Consider the following 18,738-nt stretch of genomic DNA (forward strand, 5'->3'; position numbering starts at 1 on the left):
GTAGACCAGGCTGGCCTCAAACTCACAGATTCTCCTTTCTTTGGGATTAAATGCCTGTGCTACTACTCACAGCTTAGTTTTTATGAAAAATTATATTCAGGAAAAGAAACATAATTTTTTTCTTTTGAGTATTTTTTAATAGGATCTCATATATAGCCTAAGGTAGCCTTGGCTTGCTCTGCAGCCCAGGTTGGCCTCAAACATTTGATCCTCCTGAGAGCTGGGATTTTAAGTGTAAGCCACCACACCAGACCTATATGCTTTTTTTTTTTTAAATTCAGGAGTGGTTTGATTTTCTTGGTAATCTAGTGTGTGGTCATCCAAGTTAGATTATTAAATACATTAGTAAAATTCCTTATGTTATTCCCACTTCCTTTTTTGATCTATGTTTAGTCGCTTTCTCAGAATGTGAATTTTTGGTCAGTATCTCCTCCTTGGTCAGTTTGCTCTTACAATTTGATCCCACGAGTTTCCCTGTTCCTGTGTCCAGGGCCCCTCTGATGGCCCAGGACTGCCACTTTCTGGCTCATCGCACTTACACCACTGCCTTGGGTTGGCCAGCTGATAAAACTGTCACACCCGGCACTTCATTTGGTGCTTTGGATCACCCGTCAGACAAGGGGATTACTGTCACCTGCCATTTTACCCAGTGAAAACTCAAGGAAGAGACTTATCCAAAGTCATTCACCGAAGCTTGTCTTGGAGCTCCCTGTTTGCTGTCCCTCCATTAGCACACTGTGCATCACAGATGGTCTCTTCCTCTGAACAGCAGGTTTCCTCCACAGCACCTATGGCCTGTGGACTAGCCATCTACTGCCTGGTAGCTGCCACCCTCTGCCCTCTGCCCTATTGTCTAAGGGATATCTTCAAGGAGCATCCGAATCTTAGGATCAGGAAGAGTGAAACTAACATATAAAACAAAAAAAAGAGGTTTACCGATGTGCAGCGGACAACTGTAATTGAAAGGGCATCTTCTGTTTCCCTGAAAAACAAAGGATAAAAGAAAAGGATTCAATCATTTTTGTGTGTGTGCACCTGTGTGTCTGTATGTGCATCTCTCTCTCTCTCTGCACCTGTGTGTCTGTATGTGCATATCTCTCTCTCTCTCTCTCTCTCTCTCTCTCTCTCTCTCTCTCTCCCTCTCCCTCTCCCTCTCCCTCTCCCTCTCCCTCTCCCTCTCCCTCTCTCTCTGTGTGTGTGTGCACCTGTGTGTCTATCTCTGTATGTGTGTGTCTGTGTAAGTATCTGTGTGTGGTGACTATGATAAACCCTACTCGTTAGAAAGGCTTCTTTCACTCAATGCTCCTTCTCTCTGGATGCCCACCTCTGCCATCTGTCTACTCCCCTCAAGGCTCTCATTCCTTTAGTGTCATAAGGTAGAAAACTCAAGCTGTGGATATTGGCCAGTTTTGAGTGTGTGATTTTGTGTGTGCGTGTGTGTGTTTTGTTTTGTTTTTGCACAGTGACAACACAGATAATCTAGGCTCCTATTTCAAAACATACAGGCTAAACATTCTTCAGGAGATAGCACCTAGCAGATAAGAGCCAACTAGTCTGTAGTGTTTGGGCACACACAGTCATTGCAGTGAGCCCAATCAGATAATCAAGATACTGAAGAGACATTTCTGTCTGAAATTATTGTGGAGATTTCAAAGGTGTTCTGACAGGTAACTGTCACACCTCCACTTTCTTTTAGAAGGGACCAAGAAGGAGCAGGAGTAGACCCCTCCCCCCCTCCACTCCCCACCCCTACCCCCTTGCCATGCCTACTAAAAGAAGCAGTTATTTGAGGCTTTCATTTGACTTCTTCCAATTTAAACATTTAGGTCACTGGAAAGGGTACATCATCCCCTCTAATGGTTAAGCTCAAGTTGAGGGTTACCACTGTCTGGGGGTTGCCTCTGCTCTAGTTCCTGTGAGCACACACCTTTTCAGAGGTAAGTTACAAAGAATCCAAGGTCTCAGTGCTGTACAAAGGATACTGGGCCTCAGATATCTTTGGAGAAATTAGAGACAGATTTTGTTGTTGTAATTGTCAGGTTATTCTGGATTTTTTTTGTCTGTCTGTCTGTCTGTCTGTTTACCTTTTCAACAAAAATGAATGAAACAATATGCCTTGCTTTCAGATCCAGGACATCAAGCTACAAGAGCAGTCCATGCGTAGACCTCCATAAGCACAGGAGCAGAGTCACAGCACACCTCGGTCAGAAGCCCATCCTGGCCACCCTTCTCAGGGAGAATGACACTGGTTCTTGCAGGACCCTCCATAATTTGGGATTTTACCTCCCAGAATGTTTCTTTTCTTTTTTAAAAAAATTTATTTGTCTATTTTATGTATATAAACACACTGCAGCTGTCTTCAGATACATCAGAAGAGGGTATCAGATCCTATCATAGATGGTTGTGAGCCACCATGTGCTTGTTGGGAATTGAACTCAGGACCTCTGGAAGAGCAGTCAGCGCTCTTAACCGCTGAGCCGTCTCTCCAGTCCCCATTATGTTTCTTAGGGCAAAGGGAAGTGTTCAGCACACCTCCCCCCCCACCCTATTGTCCAAGTTCATTAACCTACCTAGAGCATCACCCCGTTCTAGCTGGCAGGAAAGGTCCTGCCCCAGGGGCATGGAACCCAGACGCACAGTGCTTGCCTAGCATGCATAAAGCCCTGGATTTGATCCCCAGTATCACATGGTCTGGGTGTGGTGAACACACCTGCCTCCTAGTATTGGAGAGGTGGGGGCAGGAAAATGGAAAGTTCAAGGTCATGAGTTTGAGGCTGGCCTGGGTACATGAGATACAGTCTCATAAATAAATAAATAAATAAATAAATAATAAATGAAAAGGGTACAACTGAAATATTTCTGGACTCTTCTCAGCTTTAGCAAATTGCAGCTTCCTCCTAAGCTGGGAGTCAGTCCCCTGCGTTTGCAGCCTGGCTTCTCAGCCACTTACTGCTGATGCTGAACCTGCTCATCCTCCTCTCAGAAGGGTGTGTACCACACTGATCAGCACAGGCTTGCAAGTGGCCGGGGAGCAGATTGCCTCTGCCTCCCGGGGTTCCTTGCCCAGACTAGATGCTCAGTGAGCAGATGGGAGCCAAGTGTTACCTAAACACCCAGTTCTAGACTGTGGCTTAAAGTTATAAATACATTTGTTGATCCCTCGGAGTTTAAGACTGACAGAAATATTAGCAGCACTTTAAGAAAAAAAATCTGTTGGGAATGGTCCTCTTTGGGAAAACAGCCCAATAACCTAGAAAGCAAAGTCTGAGGTTTCGATACTTAGTTTTAAGTAAAATCATCAAATCCTTTCCTGCCTGCTTCACTGATTCAATTACACCTCTGGCATTCCTGAAGCAATATCCGGTTTGGCTTCCTAGGTTCTCTGTGAGTCTTAACTTGAACTGTCTGTCTCCACAGTAAGACTGTGCTCCCTGAGGGTGGACATGGCATTCTGCATCCTCGGTTCCTCTTTCTCTGGCTTGTGGATGTTACCTATTATTGCTGTCTTAGATACGCTCACAGATGAGCCTACCGACCCAAAGCCAGGCCGGCCAGCTCACAGAAAGCACATGCTACTCTCAGCAAACCCTGCTTCCCATTTCTATGAGTATCAAAGTCATAATGCAGTGCTGAGTGGGAATTTAAAAGCCCAAGGCTGCACGTGTCCTGATGTATGTGGAGAGCCTTTCCCTACCCCAGCACCTTTAAAGGAGGGCGGCCGATTCTCAGTGCTACATATTCTCCTATGGAGTAGCCTCTGCACATGTGCCTTGCTCTTTCTTGGGAAGGTTCAGGGAGATAAGGAAGCATTCGTGTCAGTCACAACGACACCACAGAAAGCTGTAGGTCCCACATTACCAAACCACGTGTATGCCAGTCAGGCTGTAATAGAACACTCTAGAAGACAATGACAGGATTAAAGACAAACACTGGCGTCTATTTACTTCCAAGCTTTGTCATATGCTACCGTCAGTCCTCCCAGGGTAGGGCCTATGGAGTAGAGTACCCACCAGCACACTTACTCCCTACAGTGCTTAGCATGGAGTTTTAGGCATAGCGGAGGTTTGATAACTATACATTCTATGCCTGCCAAAGTTCTATAGGCTGGCGGAAGATAGCAAACCATACTTGTAAAGATAACTTTTATTCACCTGATATAATTATTGTCTCCGAGGCTTACTACCTCAGTCTGCTAACCTAGGCTCAGGCCTGGAAGCTTTTAGCCTCCATACAATCTAATCTAGACCTATAACATTTTCAGCCTCTGAGACTTACTGCTGCGTAAGCTCACCCTTCCTAGTTCTTTCTGAGCTCGGACTGTTTGGTTCAACTCAGCTGTCTGGCAAAACTCCTCTCCAAGATGACTGATTCGATCTGGCTTCTTTCAGATTTTGACTGAATTGCTCTGCTTGGCCTCATATTAATTTTGGCAACATGTTCTAATCTTTTGGATCCTTCTCATTCTCTGGCTCGTTCCGTCTTCACCTGTGACTAGCTTGTTCTCTCTTTGCAAGCTGTCTCTGTACAACTCCTCCTCCTCTCCTTCTGTGCTGCTCCCTCTAGTGTTGCCTCTCTTTCTTCTCTCCTCGTGAGGCTTGGGCATATCCTGTTCTGTCAAATCTTTCTCCGATCCATCACTTTGTCTGCCACTCGATTAGACATCAATTTCAGACAGGGGTGCTTCCTTCTACAAACTAACTTTACCTTCATTGTTTGGATGAAAGGTGTGTACTAAGGTCATGTCTATATTCCAGCCAGAGGAATTAAAGGTGTGTGTTAAGGGTTGAGCCACATCATAACTAGAAACAGGTTTTTTTTTTTTTTTTTTTTAGTAGATAACACAATCTCGGGTAGGGTTCACAGTGTGGTATCTATCCTGCAACAGTGCCAGGTAGAAGACAGCAGATCATAGTACTGTCATAGCCAAAATGCCACCTTCTGAGATAGCTGGACCAGCCACAGCATTCCTGTGACTCCACTTTGCTTGTCAGTCACCCTAGTGGCTCTGGATGCTGTAAGACAGGTGCGTACCTGAGAATATCAACTGCGCGTTCACAGGAAAGGTCTTCAGCCGGCTCATTGTTCATTTGGAGAATCTGATCACCAGGGAAAAGCTTGCCATGAGCAGAGCCGCCTGTTGGAGAGAAAACAGGTAACTAACTGCTCAGGCCAGGAGGGTGAGCTGCTACCAGTCACAGTGCAGCCTAGGTCCCAGGGGCACTGGCTCATAGGAAGCATAATTTTTCTCATTGTGAGCCACAGGAAAATGTACCTATTTCCCATCAGTTTCAAGAGATGGTGGAGACTGGCACAGAAAGAAAAGGAACAGAACTGTCCAAACGATCACAGCTGGCCAAGGAATTGAGTATGTGTACATCCTTACATATATAAACGGAAGTTAATGTATCTTAACCAGCATCAAACCTAACACCACTACACAGCTCAAGCATGAAAACAAAGGCTCTCTCGGCCTGCTCCTCTCCCCTCCGGCACAGCCTTATTTCACAGAGACTCAAGTGAAAACAGATCAATTGCTTCTATTCTTCTCTCCACAGACACTTGGCAGCCTGGACGTGCAAGAGTCAAAGAGGAGGGCCAGCTTATCCAAATACCTTCCCTGCCCCACACAGGCCTGGAAGGCCTGGAGTGTGGAGCCCTGGCCAAGGCCAGCAGGAGTCTAGAGCTCAGAGTGGCAAGTGTTTCTGGGGCCACTCCATTCTGGCAGCAAAGGAAGACGAAAAGCCCTAGAATGAGGTTAGACTTTTCCAGCTTCCCATGTAGCATTTCCTGCCTTTTCTTACAGGCCAGAGGGGGTTGGTAGGGCGGGGTGGGGAGAAGCCCAGCTACTTTCCCTAAGAGGCTAAGATCCTTTCCTGTTTTCCCATCAGCCCATACCTGCTGTGACAGCCACCACTGTGAGGGGGAGAGTCTCAGAAATGTGGAATCCATAGTTCTGGAGGAGGACATCTTTGTCTAGTGTCACCGTGTGCCTCACTGGTGTGAGGGCCTGGGCTGGGGTCCCGGGTGGCCCATCAGCTGCAGCAACTTTAGCCCTAGAAGAGAATGAGTGGATGGTAAAACAAATAAACAGAACTTCAAAAGATGGCTACCATCCGGGTCAGCCCAAAGATGACAGAGAAAAATCTGAGGCAAAGTAGAAGCCAGGCCTTTTCTTTCAGTGCTGGGCTTGAACCAGGGCTTTTGTTTGCAGGGAAGAGCTCTGCCTGCAAGCTAAATCTTCAGCCCTTCATGTTTGGAGATAAGGTATGGTTACACGGCCCAGGCTGGCCTCACTCCGACACCTCACTGACTCTGTCTTAAGTGTTGTGTGAGATAAAGCACAATAAAAGAGACAACACCAAGTAGTACTTAGCACCATGCTCTGGAGTGACGTCATGAGATGCTGTGAGCACCAGAAGGCTGAAGAACAGGGACCAGGGATGGGACAGGAAATTCTGCCTGGAAGAGGTAGGGTTTGAGTTGGACCTAGACATACATTGCTCAGGTTCTGGACTATAGAGTCAATTACTAGAAGGACAGATGGACTGACAGGCATTCCAGTAGAACGGACTGCTTGAGTAGAGGAGAAAAACCACCGAAAGTACAGAAGTGAAGAGTTACTGTTTAAAGACTTCATTTTGATTTTTTTATTTGTATCTATGTGTGTCCATGAGCCTCTCTCTCTCTCTCTCTCTCTCTCTCTCTCTCTCTCTCTCTCTCTCTCTCTCTGTGTGTGTGTGTGTGTGTGTGTGCATGTCTGTGGGGACTCATGGAAGGCAGAAGAGGCTCCCCTGGAGCTGGAATTACAGGAGGTTGTAAGCTACAAACATGGCTGCTGGGAACCGAAGTCTGGTTCTCTATAAGAGTAGCCAGCGCTTTAGCCTCTGGGGCGATCTCTCCAGCCCCAGGGCTAGTCTGCTTAGATGTTTGCTGATGGGCTTATTTTACATATAGCTGGATGTTCCTTAGCTGGTTTATCTATTTATTCTATAATACATTTACTTCTGGTAAGCTTTGAAACTATGAGGATTTCTATATGAAATTCCAGATAGGGACTGGAGAGATGGCTCAGAGGTTAGGAGCACTGACTGCTTGCTCTTCCAGAGGTCCTGAGTTCAATTCCCAGCAACCACGTGATGGTTCACAACCATCTGTAATGGGATCCGATGCCCACTCCTAGTGTGTCTGAAGACATCAACAGTGTAGTCATATAAATAAAATAAATAATTCTTTAAAAAAAGTGAAATTCAAAATAGCAAGAACTGCCTCAGTACTAATCTCTAAAAACATACATATTCTCTCTACATCTGAAAGCAGGGAAGTCAAAAGCTGTATTTTTTTCATCTCTTAAAACCATGAAGCCGGGCTGTGGTGGTACACGCCTTTAATCCCAGCACTTGGGAGGCAGAGGCAGGTGGGTTTCTGAGTTCGAGGCCAGCCTGGTCTACAGAGTGAGTTCCAGGACAGTCAGGGCTACACAGAGAAACCCTGTCTCGAAAAAAACAAAACAAACAAAAAAAAATCATGAAGCAAATCACAAACTATTTTTCATCTATCTGCAGCAGCAAATTGTTTTTTTCTGCCCTAACACACAGTGGTTGATTCTGAGGAAGAGCAAAGAGTGACAGGCTGAGGCGTTTACCGTTATTATAAACAGGAGGGCTGTGGAGAAGTAACAGCTCCCTCAGGCCTCTGCAGTTACTGCCTGTAACTGACTCTCATCTATTTACTAAACACTGTCAGGAACTCTGCCTGATGCAACAGGACCTTACCTATTGGGCGCTGTCATTTATAATGACCTCAATACCAAACAGGAACCAGGAAGTATTAAACAGTCTCTCAGAGCCAGTTTTCTGAGTCTATGGAGTGATGACCTGAGCCCTACTGCTTAGAAGCGGGAGGTGGGGGAGGGAGGAGGGGGGTTCCCTCTAGGAAGTACACATGTTAATTCAAAAGGAAGGCTCTGCAGAGGGATCTAACACAAGGCAGGAGGCCAAGCACAGTGAGTATACCTATAACCTCAGCTCTCAGGAGGCAGAGGCAGGAGGAGCTCAAGGTCACACATAGGCTGAGCTCTATAAAAAGACCCTGTTCCAAAACCAAAGACAAAAAAGCAAGCCTTAGCAGCCCATACTTGTAACACCAGCATTTGAAAGGCGGTCAGTGGCCCAGGAGTTCGAAGCCACAATGTGTTACCTGAGACTGTCTCAGAAAAACAACACAAAAATATTAAATTTATGGGTATGTTTGTGCATATCTGTGTGTGTACACACAACATCAAGTACCCTTGGGGTCAGATGAGGGCATTGGATCTCCTGGAGTTAGATTTGTGAGCCGCCCACCCAAATATGGGTGCTGAGGACCAAACTCCATCCCTCCAGATCCAACTTTAAAGCTATAAAATGGCTGCTGGGCACATCTTTTGTTCTCTGTTAGAAGGCTGAGACAGTATGGCAGGAGAGCCTTTGGGTTCAGGGCCAACCTGAGAAACATAGGAAGACATCATCACCTCTTTAAACACAAACATGTGCACACACACACACACACACACACACACACACATACACACAAAGAAAGAGACAGAGACAGAGAGAAACAGAGAGACAGCACAAGCTCTCAGCATTCAGAACAACATCGGTGGCTCAGCAGTCAAGAGCGCTTGCGGCTTTTGCAAAGGACTTGGGTGCAGTTCCTACTGACAATACAGGAAGATGACAACAGTCTGTGACTTGAGTTCCAGGGAATGTGATGCCCACGGTGGCCTCTGCACACCCCAGTCAAACATACAGTGTACACATATACACACATGCAGGCAAAATATTCATACATATAAGATAAATTAAGCCATGAGAAAACCTTTATCTGTGTTTTTAAAACAGCAAAGGATATTATGGCTATTTAATGTTACAGAAGAAAACTTTAATATTGAATCAGGAATGAATACTATAGGAGAAATAAACACAGAAAATGGTCATGCATCACCTTTTTTTGTTTTGATTTAATTTTTATCTAATGTGTGTCTTGTGCATGTGCACATAAGTGCATGTGTGCACTTGTGCGTGTATGTGTGTGTTCTTCTTACTCAGTTCTGAAGGTTAAACTCAAGATGGAGGGCCTGCACAGCAAGCTCTTTTTTTTTGCACTGAAACATCCTTCTGACCTCCACCTTTTTTCAGGGCTGTAAAAGGAATTGGTGGAGTTGCAGGATAAAATAAAACAGCCACAGAAAGATTCCAACAACTCATTAAAAACAGATTAGTTGAAGGTATATTCAATGCCAGGCATTTTTAATGAGCTAATGTTAGGCAGCTAGGAAGCACCATCAGAAGGATTCAGCTAACAAAATTAGTAGTGTATATTCATTAACTCGGGGTCAGAGAGATCTATTTAAGGGGAATGACGAAACTATCATTGAGGTCATAAAGGAAGACAAATCCGGCACAAGTAAGACTAGGTTCCTGGGGGCAGGGAAAGGGTTAAACATACAACAATAAAAGTGCTCCGTTAAAAACACAGATTTAATGTCATATGGATTAGAAATTCTTTCAGATTAAAAAATAAATTTAGAAAAGTAAGTCCAGGCAGGCATGGTGGCACATGTCTGCAATTCTAGCACTTGGAGGCAGAGAAGACAGACCAAGAGTTCAAGGTTATCCTTGGCTGCACAGTGAGTTAGGCTGGCTCAGGCTACCTGAGACTGTCTCCCAAATCCAAAAAAAGAAAGCAAATTTTATTAGTTAATGAGAACAACGATAGCAGCAGTAGTAACAGCAGGGGCATAGCCGCCACTGAGGAATTCCGGGATATGTAATTTATCAGATTATGTTCGCCCCTCATAATAAACACAGGAGGGACTTTTGCTTTTATAAAGAGACTGGATCTTGATTTTTGTTTATTATTGCTAGTTTTCAGTTTTTATTTTAAATTTATTATTTCATGTGTATGAATGTTTGTCTGCATGCATGTATGTGTACCACATACATGCCTGGTACTTCCAACTTCCAACACACACACATGTGCACACACACACACATGCACACACACACACACCATACATGGCAAACTCCTTCTGCCAAGGAACTTCCAACACACACCCTTACACACACACACACACACACACACGCACACACACACACACACACGTGCACACACACACACACGCACGCACACGCACACACATGCACGCTCACCTTTATCTGCACTCTACCTGTCCAACTCCTGCGCAGTCTTACGATTTTGGCAGTAATATCTCTGTTTGCTGAATTTGCCCACAGAACATATCTACCCACTTCCCGCCCCATATCCAGGTCACAGGATAATTTCCTTAAGAGCCAGTTCTTGCTGTCTACACTTTGTTGGGGCAGGGGTTTTTTGTTGTTGTTTTGTTTTTGTAAGTTTTTTGAGACAGGGTTTCTCTGTGTAACCTTGGCTGTCCTGAAACTCGCTCTGTAGACCAGGCTGAACTCACAGAGATCCGAGGCCTCCCAAGTGTTGGGATTAAAGGTGTGAGTTACTATCACCTAGCAGGTTCTCTCTTGTTTCTGTGACATGCTCCATGCTCCAGGACAGCCTCCAGCTTCCAGCAATTCTCCTGCCTCCGTGTTCCTTCTCACAGTAAGAGTTCTGGGATGATGAGCATACGTCACGCCCTGAGCTCTCACAGAGTTTCCAGGGCTGGAGCTCAGGCTGTCGCGTTTGTATGGCAGGCACGTTTACCCACACCGTCTCCCTGGCACTTCTCTGTTTGTCTGAGCTTGTCTTATGCTCTTGTGCAACCCAGACTGGCTTCAAACTCTCGATGTAACTGAGGATCCTCCTGCCTCTACCTCCTGAGGGCTGGAATTATAGAGGCCCACGCCTTCATACCCTGCTACTATCCTTATTTCAAATAGACCTCACATTTAGAATGGCCAGTGCAAACTCTGCTGTCCTCTCTAGGTTGTAGTTTGCATTTTGAGAGCTTAACCTTTCTTAATCCATGTGAAGAACTCAGAGCCAGCCGGAGTCTCAGTAACCATCTGTGAATAAAAGAAAGAGCACACACTCTTACCACGGGTGTCAACTGACTCCACCTCCATGCTTTCCAGATGAGTGGGCTTCAGTTATCTGACACTTTCCCTTTGGAAGGTGCACTCTTTAACAGTGGAAGACAAACAAGGCCCCACTGTGTTTACTAATCACAGGATAGCATTTGTGAATTTGGCTCAAAGTCTGGAGTTGACATTTTCCCTAAAGGCCACACCTAGCTTTTGCTTGGAAAGGGACTATGTAAGTACATAAACTGGCCTTTCTCGAAGAGAACATTTAATATTTGACAGTAGTTGAAAGAAATGGTTTCTACAATGAAATATCCTCTTTTGAGACATGTTTTAAATAGAAAACTAAATGGCGATCCAAAACCACATCTGTCTACCACTGTGGCAATGCCTGGTATGTTCCAATCATCTGTCTACCTCTGTGGCGATGCCTGGTGCGCTCCAATCATAAGTTGGAGGCCATTTTTCTAAGCTTACAACCAAATGGCAGAAGACTCGTCATTATACTAATGGAATTCCCATCGGATAAGTGGATTTACCTCTAAGGTAGGAACAGAGAATACATGATCAATTCATCTAAACAGTTTGTAGAGGTTAATGCTAAATCTTACGGGTCATAAGTTCATGCTGAGCTGATCAATAACACTGAAGAGGAAAAAATGCCAGGTGGAAATAAATTATGCTTCAAATATCCTCTGGCCTTTGCTCTGTCCACGGATACTCTGGGATGTGTATCTCACCTCTACACAGAACCACCCTCATGTTCTGGTAGCTTGTGGAGAAGCAGAACATCTAAAATCTAGTTAAAATCTCTGTCTAAACACCTTATTATGTTTAGCTTCAGTGATTTTTAGAAGCTGACTCTGGTATAAACCAAATTTTATACTTTGAGATGGATTCAGAAAAGGCTGGAATAGAGGCCAAATCTGTATCAAAAACAGAGTGACCCTGTTGTCAGAGTCATGTTCCAGAGTTGTGATGGTATCTAGGCGGGCAGTCAATGCAGCACCCCCACACTTGAGGGGATACCTTCCATCTTTACTATTTATTATTTTGTGGTGTGAGGGATGGAACCCAGGGCCTTACATACACTGGGAAAGTGATATTACTATATTATATCCCCAGGCCTGTTGCTACTTTAAACATGATTTGGAGGTAGACACGGCGGTACAAGTATGTAATCCCAACACAGCTGGGGCAGAAGATCCCATGTTTCAGCCAGCCTGGACCACACAGTGACTCCACAGCCAGCATAAGAGCCTGTCTCCCAGACTGTTCTCAAATCCTTCAGCTTTTGCTCACAGGTCAAGAAACAATAGAAAAATGTGGCACCTGAAAGGATGGCTATCATCAGGAATATTAGAAAAGACAGACAAAGCCACCTCTGTGTCATAGTAAATAGGCTGGACAAATACGTCTGGGAAGTGTGTAAAGCCAGTAGGAGGGGCTTGTGACACTGAGATGCCATATGTACATTACATGTGTGTACATACATGTGTATACATACATGCAGTACATTCAGTTCTGAGAGTCAAGCTAGATTGAAAAAAAATCTTTTTTGAACTTAAAGATAAAACTAATCTTGCTGTGCAGAGATCTCCTCTCTAAAGAGTAGAAAATTCAGTCAATTTCATGCGTGTTATTAATAACCAAGTGAAATTATTCAGTATGGCGGAAATGGCAACTGGAAGCAAAGGCTCTGAAAGCAAAGCCAAAGAAAAGCCTGGTTTAACAGGAAATGAGATGTATGATACAATTAATATAAGTGGTTTTAGCACAGCCATATAGAGCAGTCAGTAAGTTCAACGGCCCAGAAATGGTTCCTATATCACCTGCGTGAGGGCGAAGCAAGAGTCCCGAATTACACAAAGTGACTCACAACTGCTTACTATCCTGGGGGGGGGGGGGAAATCAAGCTACATCTTTATTTCCTAGATTATATTAAAATAACTTCGACATTGAAGAACTAAAGATAGAGTATTATATCTTAAACTCTGCTCAATTAAAAAGTAAAACTTCCATTAGGCCAAGATTTTTTAAAAAAGTGTGTGTGTGTGTGTTTGCGTAGGCCAGAGGTTGATGTTAGATTCCTTCCTGGTAATGCTCTACCTTACTTTTTCCTTTTGCAATAATAAAAATTTACATATATATGACACATAATTGTACATATTTATGGGGTATCAATATACCTACATACATCATGTGATGTTCAATTCAAGGTAATTTATCATTTCTTCTCCATGAGAATTTTCAAAATCTCTGTTTCCTTATTTGAGACAGAGTCTTTTGTAAATTTATTTTTTTGGAATGGGATCTCTCATTGAACCTGGCACTCACCAACTGGGTGAACCAGCTTACCAATGAGCTGTAGATACCCACCATTGCTGGAGTTACAAACATACCCTGCTCTACCCAGCTTTTACATGGATGCTGGGGATCTGAGCCAGCTTTTTAGTGACTGAGCAATCCCTGCAGCCCCAGGTCAAGATTATTTTAAATTTAGATGCAATAAAGAAATGCATCAAAAAAAAAAAAAAAAAGAAAAAGATAACACTAGTTTTGCCGGGCAATAGTGGCGCACGCCTTTAATCCCAGGACTTGGGAGGTAGAGGCAGGCGGATTTCTAAGTTCGAGGCCAGTCTTGTCTACAGAGTGAGTTCCAGGACAGCCAGGACTACACAGAGAGAAACCCTGTCTCGAAAAACTGAAAAACCAAAAAAGAAAAAAAAAAAAAGAAGTGCTTTAACTATATAGAAACAGTAACTTCTGTCAGAGAAAAGACAAGTGGAATATCAGCTTCTAAGCCAGTATAGTCTTATTTCTATAGTCCTAAAAAGATTTAAAAAGAAAACTGGGCTGAGTGTAGTGGTGCACATCTTTAGTTCCAGCACTTGGGAGGCAGAGGCAGGCAAATCTGTGAGTTGGATGCCAGCCTGGTCTATATAGTGAGTTCCAGGACAAACAGGGCTACACAGAGAAACCCTGTGTCAAAAAAACCCCCAACAATTCCTGGGAGGCAGGGATAGACAGGCCTCTATGAGTTCCAGATAAATCAACCAAGGCTACATAGTGAAACTTTGTATCAAAACAAACAAACAAACAACAAAACAACGAAAAAAACCCTCATTTTCTTGTAAGGAAAATGACAAGCTAAGGTTTTTATGTTGCAGTTTCTCTGTGATGCAGGTCTTCCTAACCAGGCTGTACTGTCTAGAAAATCACCCATTTCCAATTTTTGGAGTCCAGGCTTTTGAAGATCAAATGATTCTTTGAATTTCTTAGTTGCCTGTTGTTATTTCCCTTTCCCTTTCTGATTTTGTTTATTTGGATACTGTCTCTCTGTCTTTTAGTTAGTTTGGTTAAGGGTTTGTCTATTTTATTGGTTTTTTTCAAAGAACCATTTCTTGGTTTCATTGATTCTTTGTATTGTTTTCTTTGTTTCTAATTGATATCAGCCCTGATTTTGTTTTTTTGTTTTTCCTGCCTCTACTCTTGCTGTGAGTTTGCTTCTTTCTTTCTAGAGCTTTCAGATGTACTCGAAAATTGCTGGTATGAGAACTTTCTCACTTCTTTATGGAGGCCTTTAGTGCCATGAACGTTCCTCTTAGTGTCCCATAAATTGGGGTATGTTCTGCCTTCGTTTCACTGAATTCTAAAAAGTCTTTAATTATTTTATTTCTTCATTGGGAAGAAAGTTGTTCAGTTTCATATCACCTTGCACAAAACTCAAGTCCAAGTGGATCAAAGACCTCAGCATAAAACCAGATACACTAAACCTAATAGAATAGAAAGTAGAAAATACCCTTGAACTCGTTGGTACAGAAGACAATTTCCTGAACAGAACACCAGTGGTTCAGTCTCTAAGATCAACAATTAATAAATGGGACCTCAAGAAACTGAAAAGCTTCTTCAGGGCAAAAGACCTCATCAATAGGACAAAATGGCAACCTACAGATTGGAAAAGGATCTTCACCAATACTATATCTGACAGAGGGCTAATATCTAAAATATATAAAGAACTCAAGAAATTAAATACCAACAGTCTAAACAATCCAATTAAAAAATGGGGTACAGAGCTAAATGGGGAATTCCCAACAGAAGAATCTCAAATGGCTGAGAAGCACTTAAATAAAGGCTCAACATCCTTAGTCATCAAGGAAATACAAATCCAAATGACTCCGAGATTCCACTTACACCCACCAGAATGGCTAAGATCAAAAACTCAGGTCACAGCACATATGGGCAAGGATGGAGCAAGGGAACACTCCTCTATTGCTGGTGGGATTGCAAACTGGTAAAACCACTTTGGGAATCTATTTGGTGGTTTCTCAGAAAACTAAGAATAGTTCTACTGCAAGACCCAGGTATACCAGTCCTGGGAAAATACTCAAAAGGTGCCCCACTATAACACAGGGACACTTGCTCAACTATGTTTATAGCAGCTTTGTATGTAATAGCCAGAAACTGAAAGACAACCCAGATGTTCCTCAACTGAAGAATGGATATGAAAATGTGGTACATCTACATAATGGGATACTATTCAGGTAATAAAAAAAGAAGACATCATGAATTTTTCAGGCAAATGGATGGAACTTGAGAATATCCTGAGTGAGGTAACCCAGATGCAAAAGGACATGCATGGTAGGTATTCACTTATAAATGGACATTAGCCATAAGTGCAGGACAACCATGCTATAACTACAGGCACAAAGGAACTGGATAAAAAGGAGAGCACAATGGAGGATGTGTGAATTCCACTCAGAAGGGGAAACTAAACAGTCATCAGAGGTGGATGGAGAGAGGGAACTGGGCAGGAAAGGAGGTGAGGAGGGGGCAAGAGAAAGCTAGAAGTGAGAATAGAAATCTGCAGCGGGGCATCACTAGTGAGTAGCTGGAGGCCTGGGACAGGAGAGGATATGGGGAGTTTATTATGGGGGTGACCCTAACTTAGATTCCTACCAGAGGGGGATATAGAGACTGAAGTGGCCACCTCCTGTAACCAGGCAGGACTTCCAGGGGAGGAATGGGGACATCAATCCACTCACAGAATCTTCAACCCAAAAGTTTTTCCGGCCAACAAGATGTTTAGGGATAAAGATAGAGCAGAGACTGAGGGAGTAGCCCACCAATGACTGCCCCAACTTGAGACACGTCCCATGTGAGAGAGCCAACCCCTGACACTCTTAATGATACAGTGCTATGCTCGTAGACAGGAGCCTAGCATAACTGTCTCCTGAGAGGCTTTATTCAGCAGCAGATAGAGGCAGACACAGAGACCCACAGCCCAACATCAAGCGGAGCTGGGGGAGTCTTGTGGAAGACTGGGGGATAGAAGTGAGCAAGTCAGAGGGGTCAAGGACACCAGAAGGAGTTGGACAGAGTCAACTAACCTGGGACCATGGGGGCTCACAGAGCTTAGGCCACCAACCAGGGAGCATGCAGGGGCTTGACCTAGGCTCCCTACACATTTGTAGCAAATGTGCAGCTTGGTCTTCATGTGGGTCCCCTAACAAATGGAGCTGGGCTGTCTCAGTCTCTACTCCTGGCCATTGGATCCCCTTCCCTGTACTTGGACTGACTAGATGACCCTGGGTGCGGTGGTACCCGAGGGGAGGGGGCAGTGAGGGGAGGGAGTTTTAAGGATAAGACTGGGAAAAGAGGAGGGAGATGGGGCTGTGATCAGGAAGTAAATAATAAATAAATAAGTAAATAAACAAATTCAAAACTGTCAAAGCAGTGTTTCTATTGCTCTGATAAAGTATCGTGATGGAAAGCAACTTGGGAAGAAAAGGGCTTTTATTTCAGCCGACAGTTTCACAATATAGTCCATCACCCAAGGAAGTTAGGAGGGCGGGGCAGGGGGACTAAAGACAGGCACCTAGAGGCAGGAACTGACGCATGGACCATGGTGGGACTTCGTCTCCTGGCTTGTTCCTCATGGCTCACTCGGTTGTCTGCAGCCAGGAGCACCTGCCCAGGGATGGCACCATCCACAGCAGGACGGGCCTGCCACACCAATTACTAATCAACTAAATGCCCAACAGGCTTGCGTACAGGCCAGTCTAGCGTAGACATTTTTTTTTTTCAACTGACGGTCCCTCTTCTCAAATGACTCTCGCCCACATCCAGTTGACAAAAGTAACCAAGAGAAAATCATATCACGGGGCTGTTAGAAGGATTAGCTATTTCTTCTTTAAACAGATTTGTTTTGTTTTTATTATTTTTAAATCATGTGTATATGTGCACTTGAATGCAGGTACCCACAGAGCTCAGAAGAGGGCCCTGGATCTCCTGGAGCTGGAGTGACAGGTGGAAGTGAGTGGCCTGATATGGATGCTGGGAACTGTCCTCCGCAAGAGCCTACATGCTCTGAACCCCGAGCCAGTGCTCCTGCCCTCTGGGTTAGCCGTTCCTCAAAGAACTGATGATGAACACTTCATTGTCAGGATGGACTATGCAGTCAAGAGGTCACATGACGGACTTTGCAATCAAGTGGTCACATGATAGACTATGCAGTCAAGTGGTCACAGAAGTGTCAGCTTCAATGTACTTGCATAATCTCCCATTCCAGGAACTGCAAGCACCACTAGTCTTCCTCAGCCTAGGTCCAGGCATTCCAATTTATACTACAGTCTAAATTTGACCAATGATGGTATCAATAACACCTGGTGAGACTTCACTGAAAACTGAGGAAATCCATGTAGCTTTGAGGGTCGGCACTCCCTTCAGTAAAACACCGGTTAAAGGTGCGTTACAGGAGAATTACATCACACCAGATACTTGAAGTTCTCCATTATTTCATAAGGCTTAGAAATGGACAGTTGCTTTGAGCTGACTTACTCCTATGTAATATACTTCGAGCCAAACATAAAGTTTAAATATTATGGAGAAATAGCTATTGTAAGAAAAAGCAAGTACAAGACTGGAATTATTGCAAGTCTTCGAAAAAACCTAGAGTATATGTGCAAAGTGGCCTAACTGCTGATAGCTGCTTCCTGGACCACAGATGACCCTTCAGGGAATTTCCTTCACTGCTGGCCCTAGCTAATTTGAGTGTTGAGGTGCAAAGTCCTGGGCGTGTGTTTGTAATGCATTTTAACATCCATATTCCTTATTTCAATTTCTCTAGTGTCTTAAAGTTGTGTGCTACCAAAATGTTCTTTTGGAAAAAGGAGGGACAGGAGAAAAAATCCATGGCTTATCAGTTAAGAGCACTGTGTGCTCTTCCGAAGACCTCAGGTTCCATTCCTAGCAGCGCACAGTAGCTCACAACCATCCATAGCTCCAGTTCTAAGGGACCCAATGCCCTTTTCTGGCCTCTGCAGGTACCAGACATGCACATGTCGCACAATATGCAGACACACACACGCACACATAAAATAAAATTAAATTAAATTGAAATTAAAATATTTTTGATTTGTTATGAATGTGTATATGTACGTGTGTATAGATGTGTGTATGTTTATATATGTGTTTATGTGTATGTACATATATATATGTGTGTGTATATATAGGTGTGTGTATATATATATGTGTGTGTATATGTGTGTATGTGTGTATGTATATGTGTGTGTGTGTGTGTGTGTGAGAGAGAGAGAGAGAGAGAGAAAGAAAGAAGGAAAGAAAGAAAGAAAGAAAGAAAGAAAGAAAGAAAAAAAGAAAGAAAGAAAGAAAGAAAGAAAGAAAGAAAGAAAGAAAGAAA

General features: G+C 43.8%; 1 protein-coding gene across 1 annotated transcript in view; it reads right to left on the reverse strand.

The window, feature by feature from the left end:
- The window catches only part of Frmpd1 (FERM and PDZ domain containing 1), a 164,816-nt gene that overhangs the window by 35,260 nt on the left and 110,818 nt on the right, over positions 1 to 18,738 (reverse strand). The window contains exons 4-6 of the mRNA XM_028770261.1: positions 5,896 to 6,053; positions 5,032 to 5,134; positions 937 to 982 (exon numbers count right to left, since the gene is read on the reverse strand). Coding sequence (XP_028626094.1) covers positions 937 to 982; positions 5,032 to 5,134; positions 5,896 to 6,053 — 307 coding nt within the window. The remainder of the gene's footprint in view (positions 1 to 936; positions 983 to 5,031; positions 5,135 to 5,895; positions 6,054 to 18,738) is intronic.

Source organism: Grammomys surdaster, unplaced genomic scaffold, assembly GCF_004785775.1.
Source record: "Grammomys surdaster isolate TR1022 unplaced genomic scaffold, NIH_TR_1.0 199, whole genome shotgun sequence".
Taxonomy (NCBI): Eukaryota; Metazoa; Chordata; class Mammalia; order Rodentia; family Muridae; genus Grammomys; species Grammomys surdaster.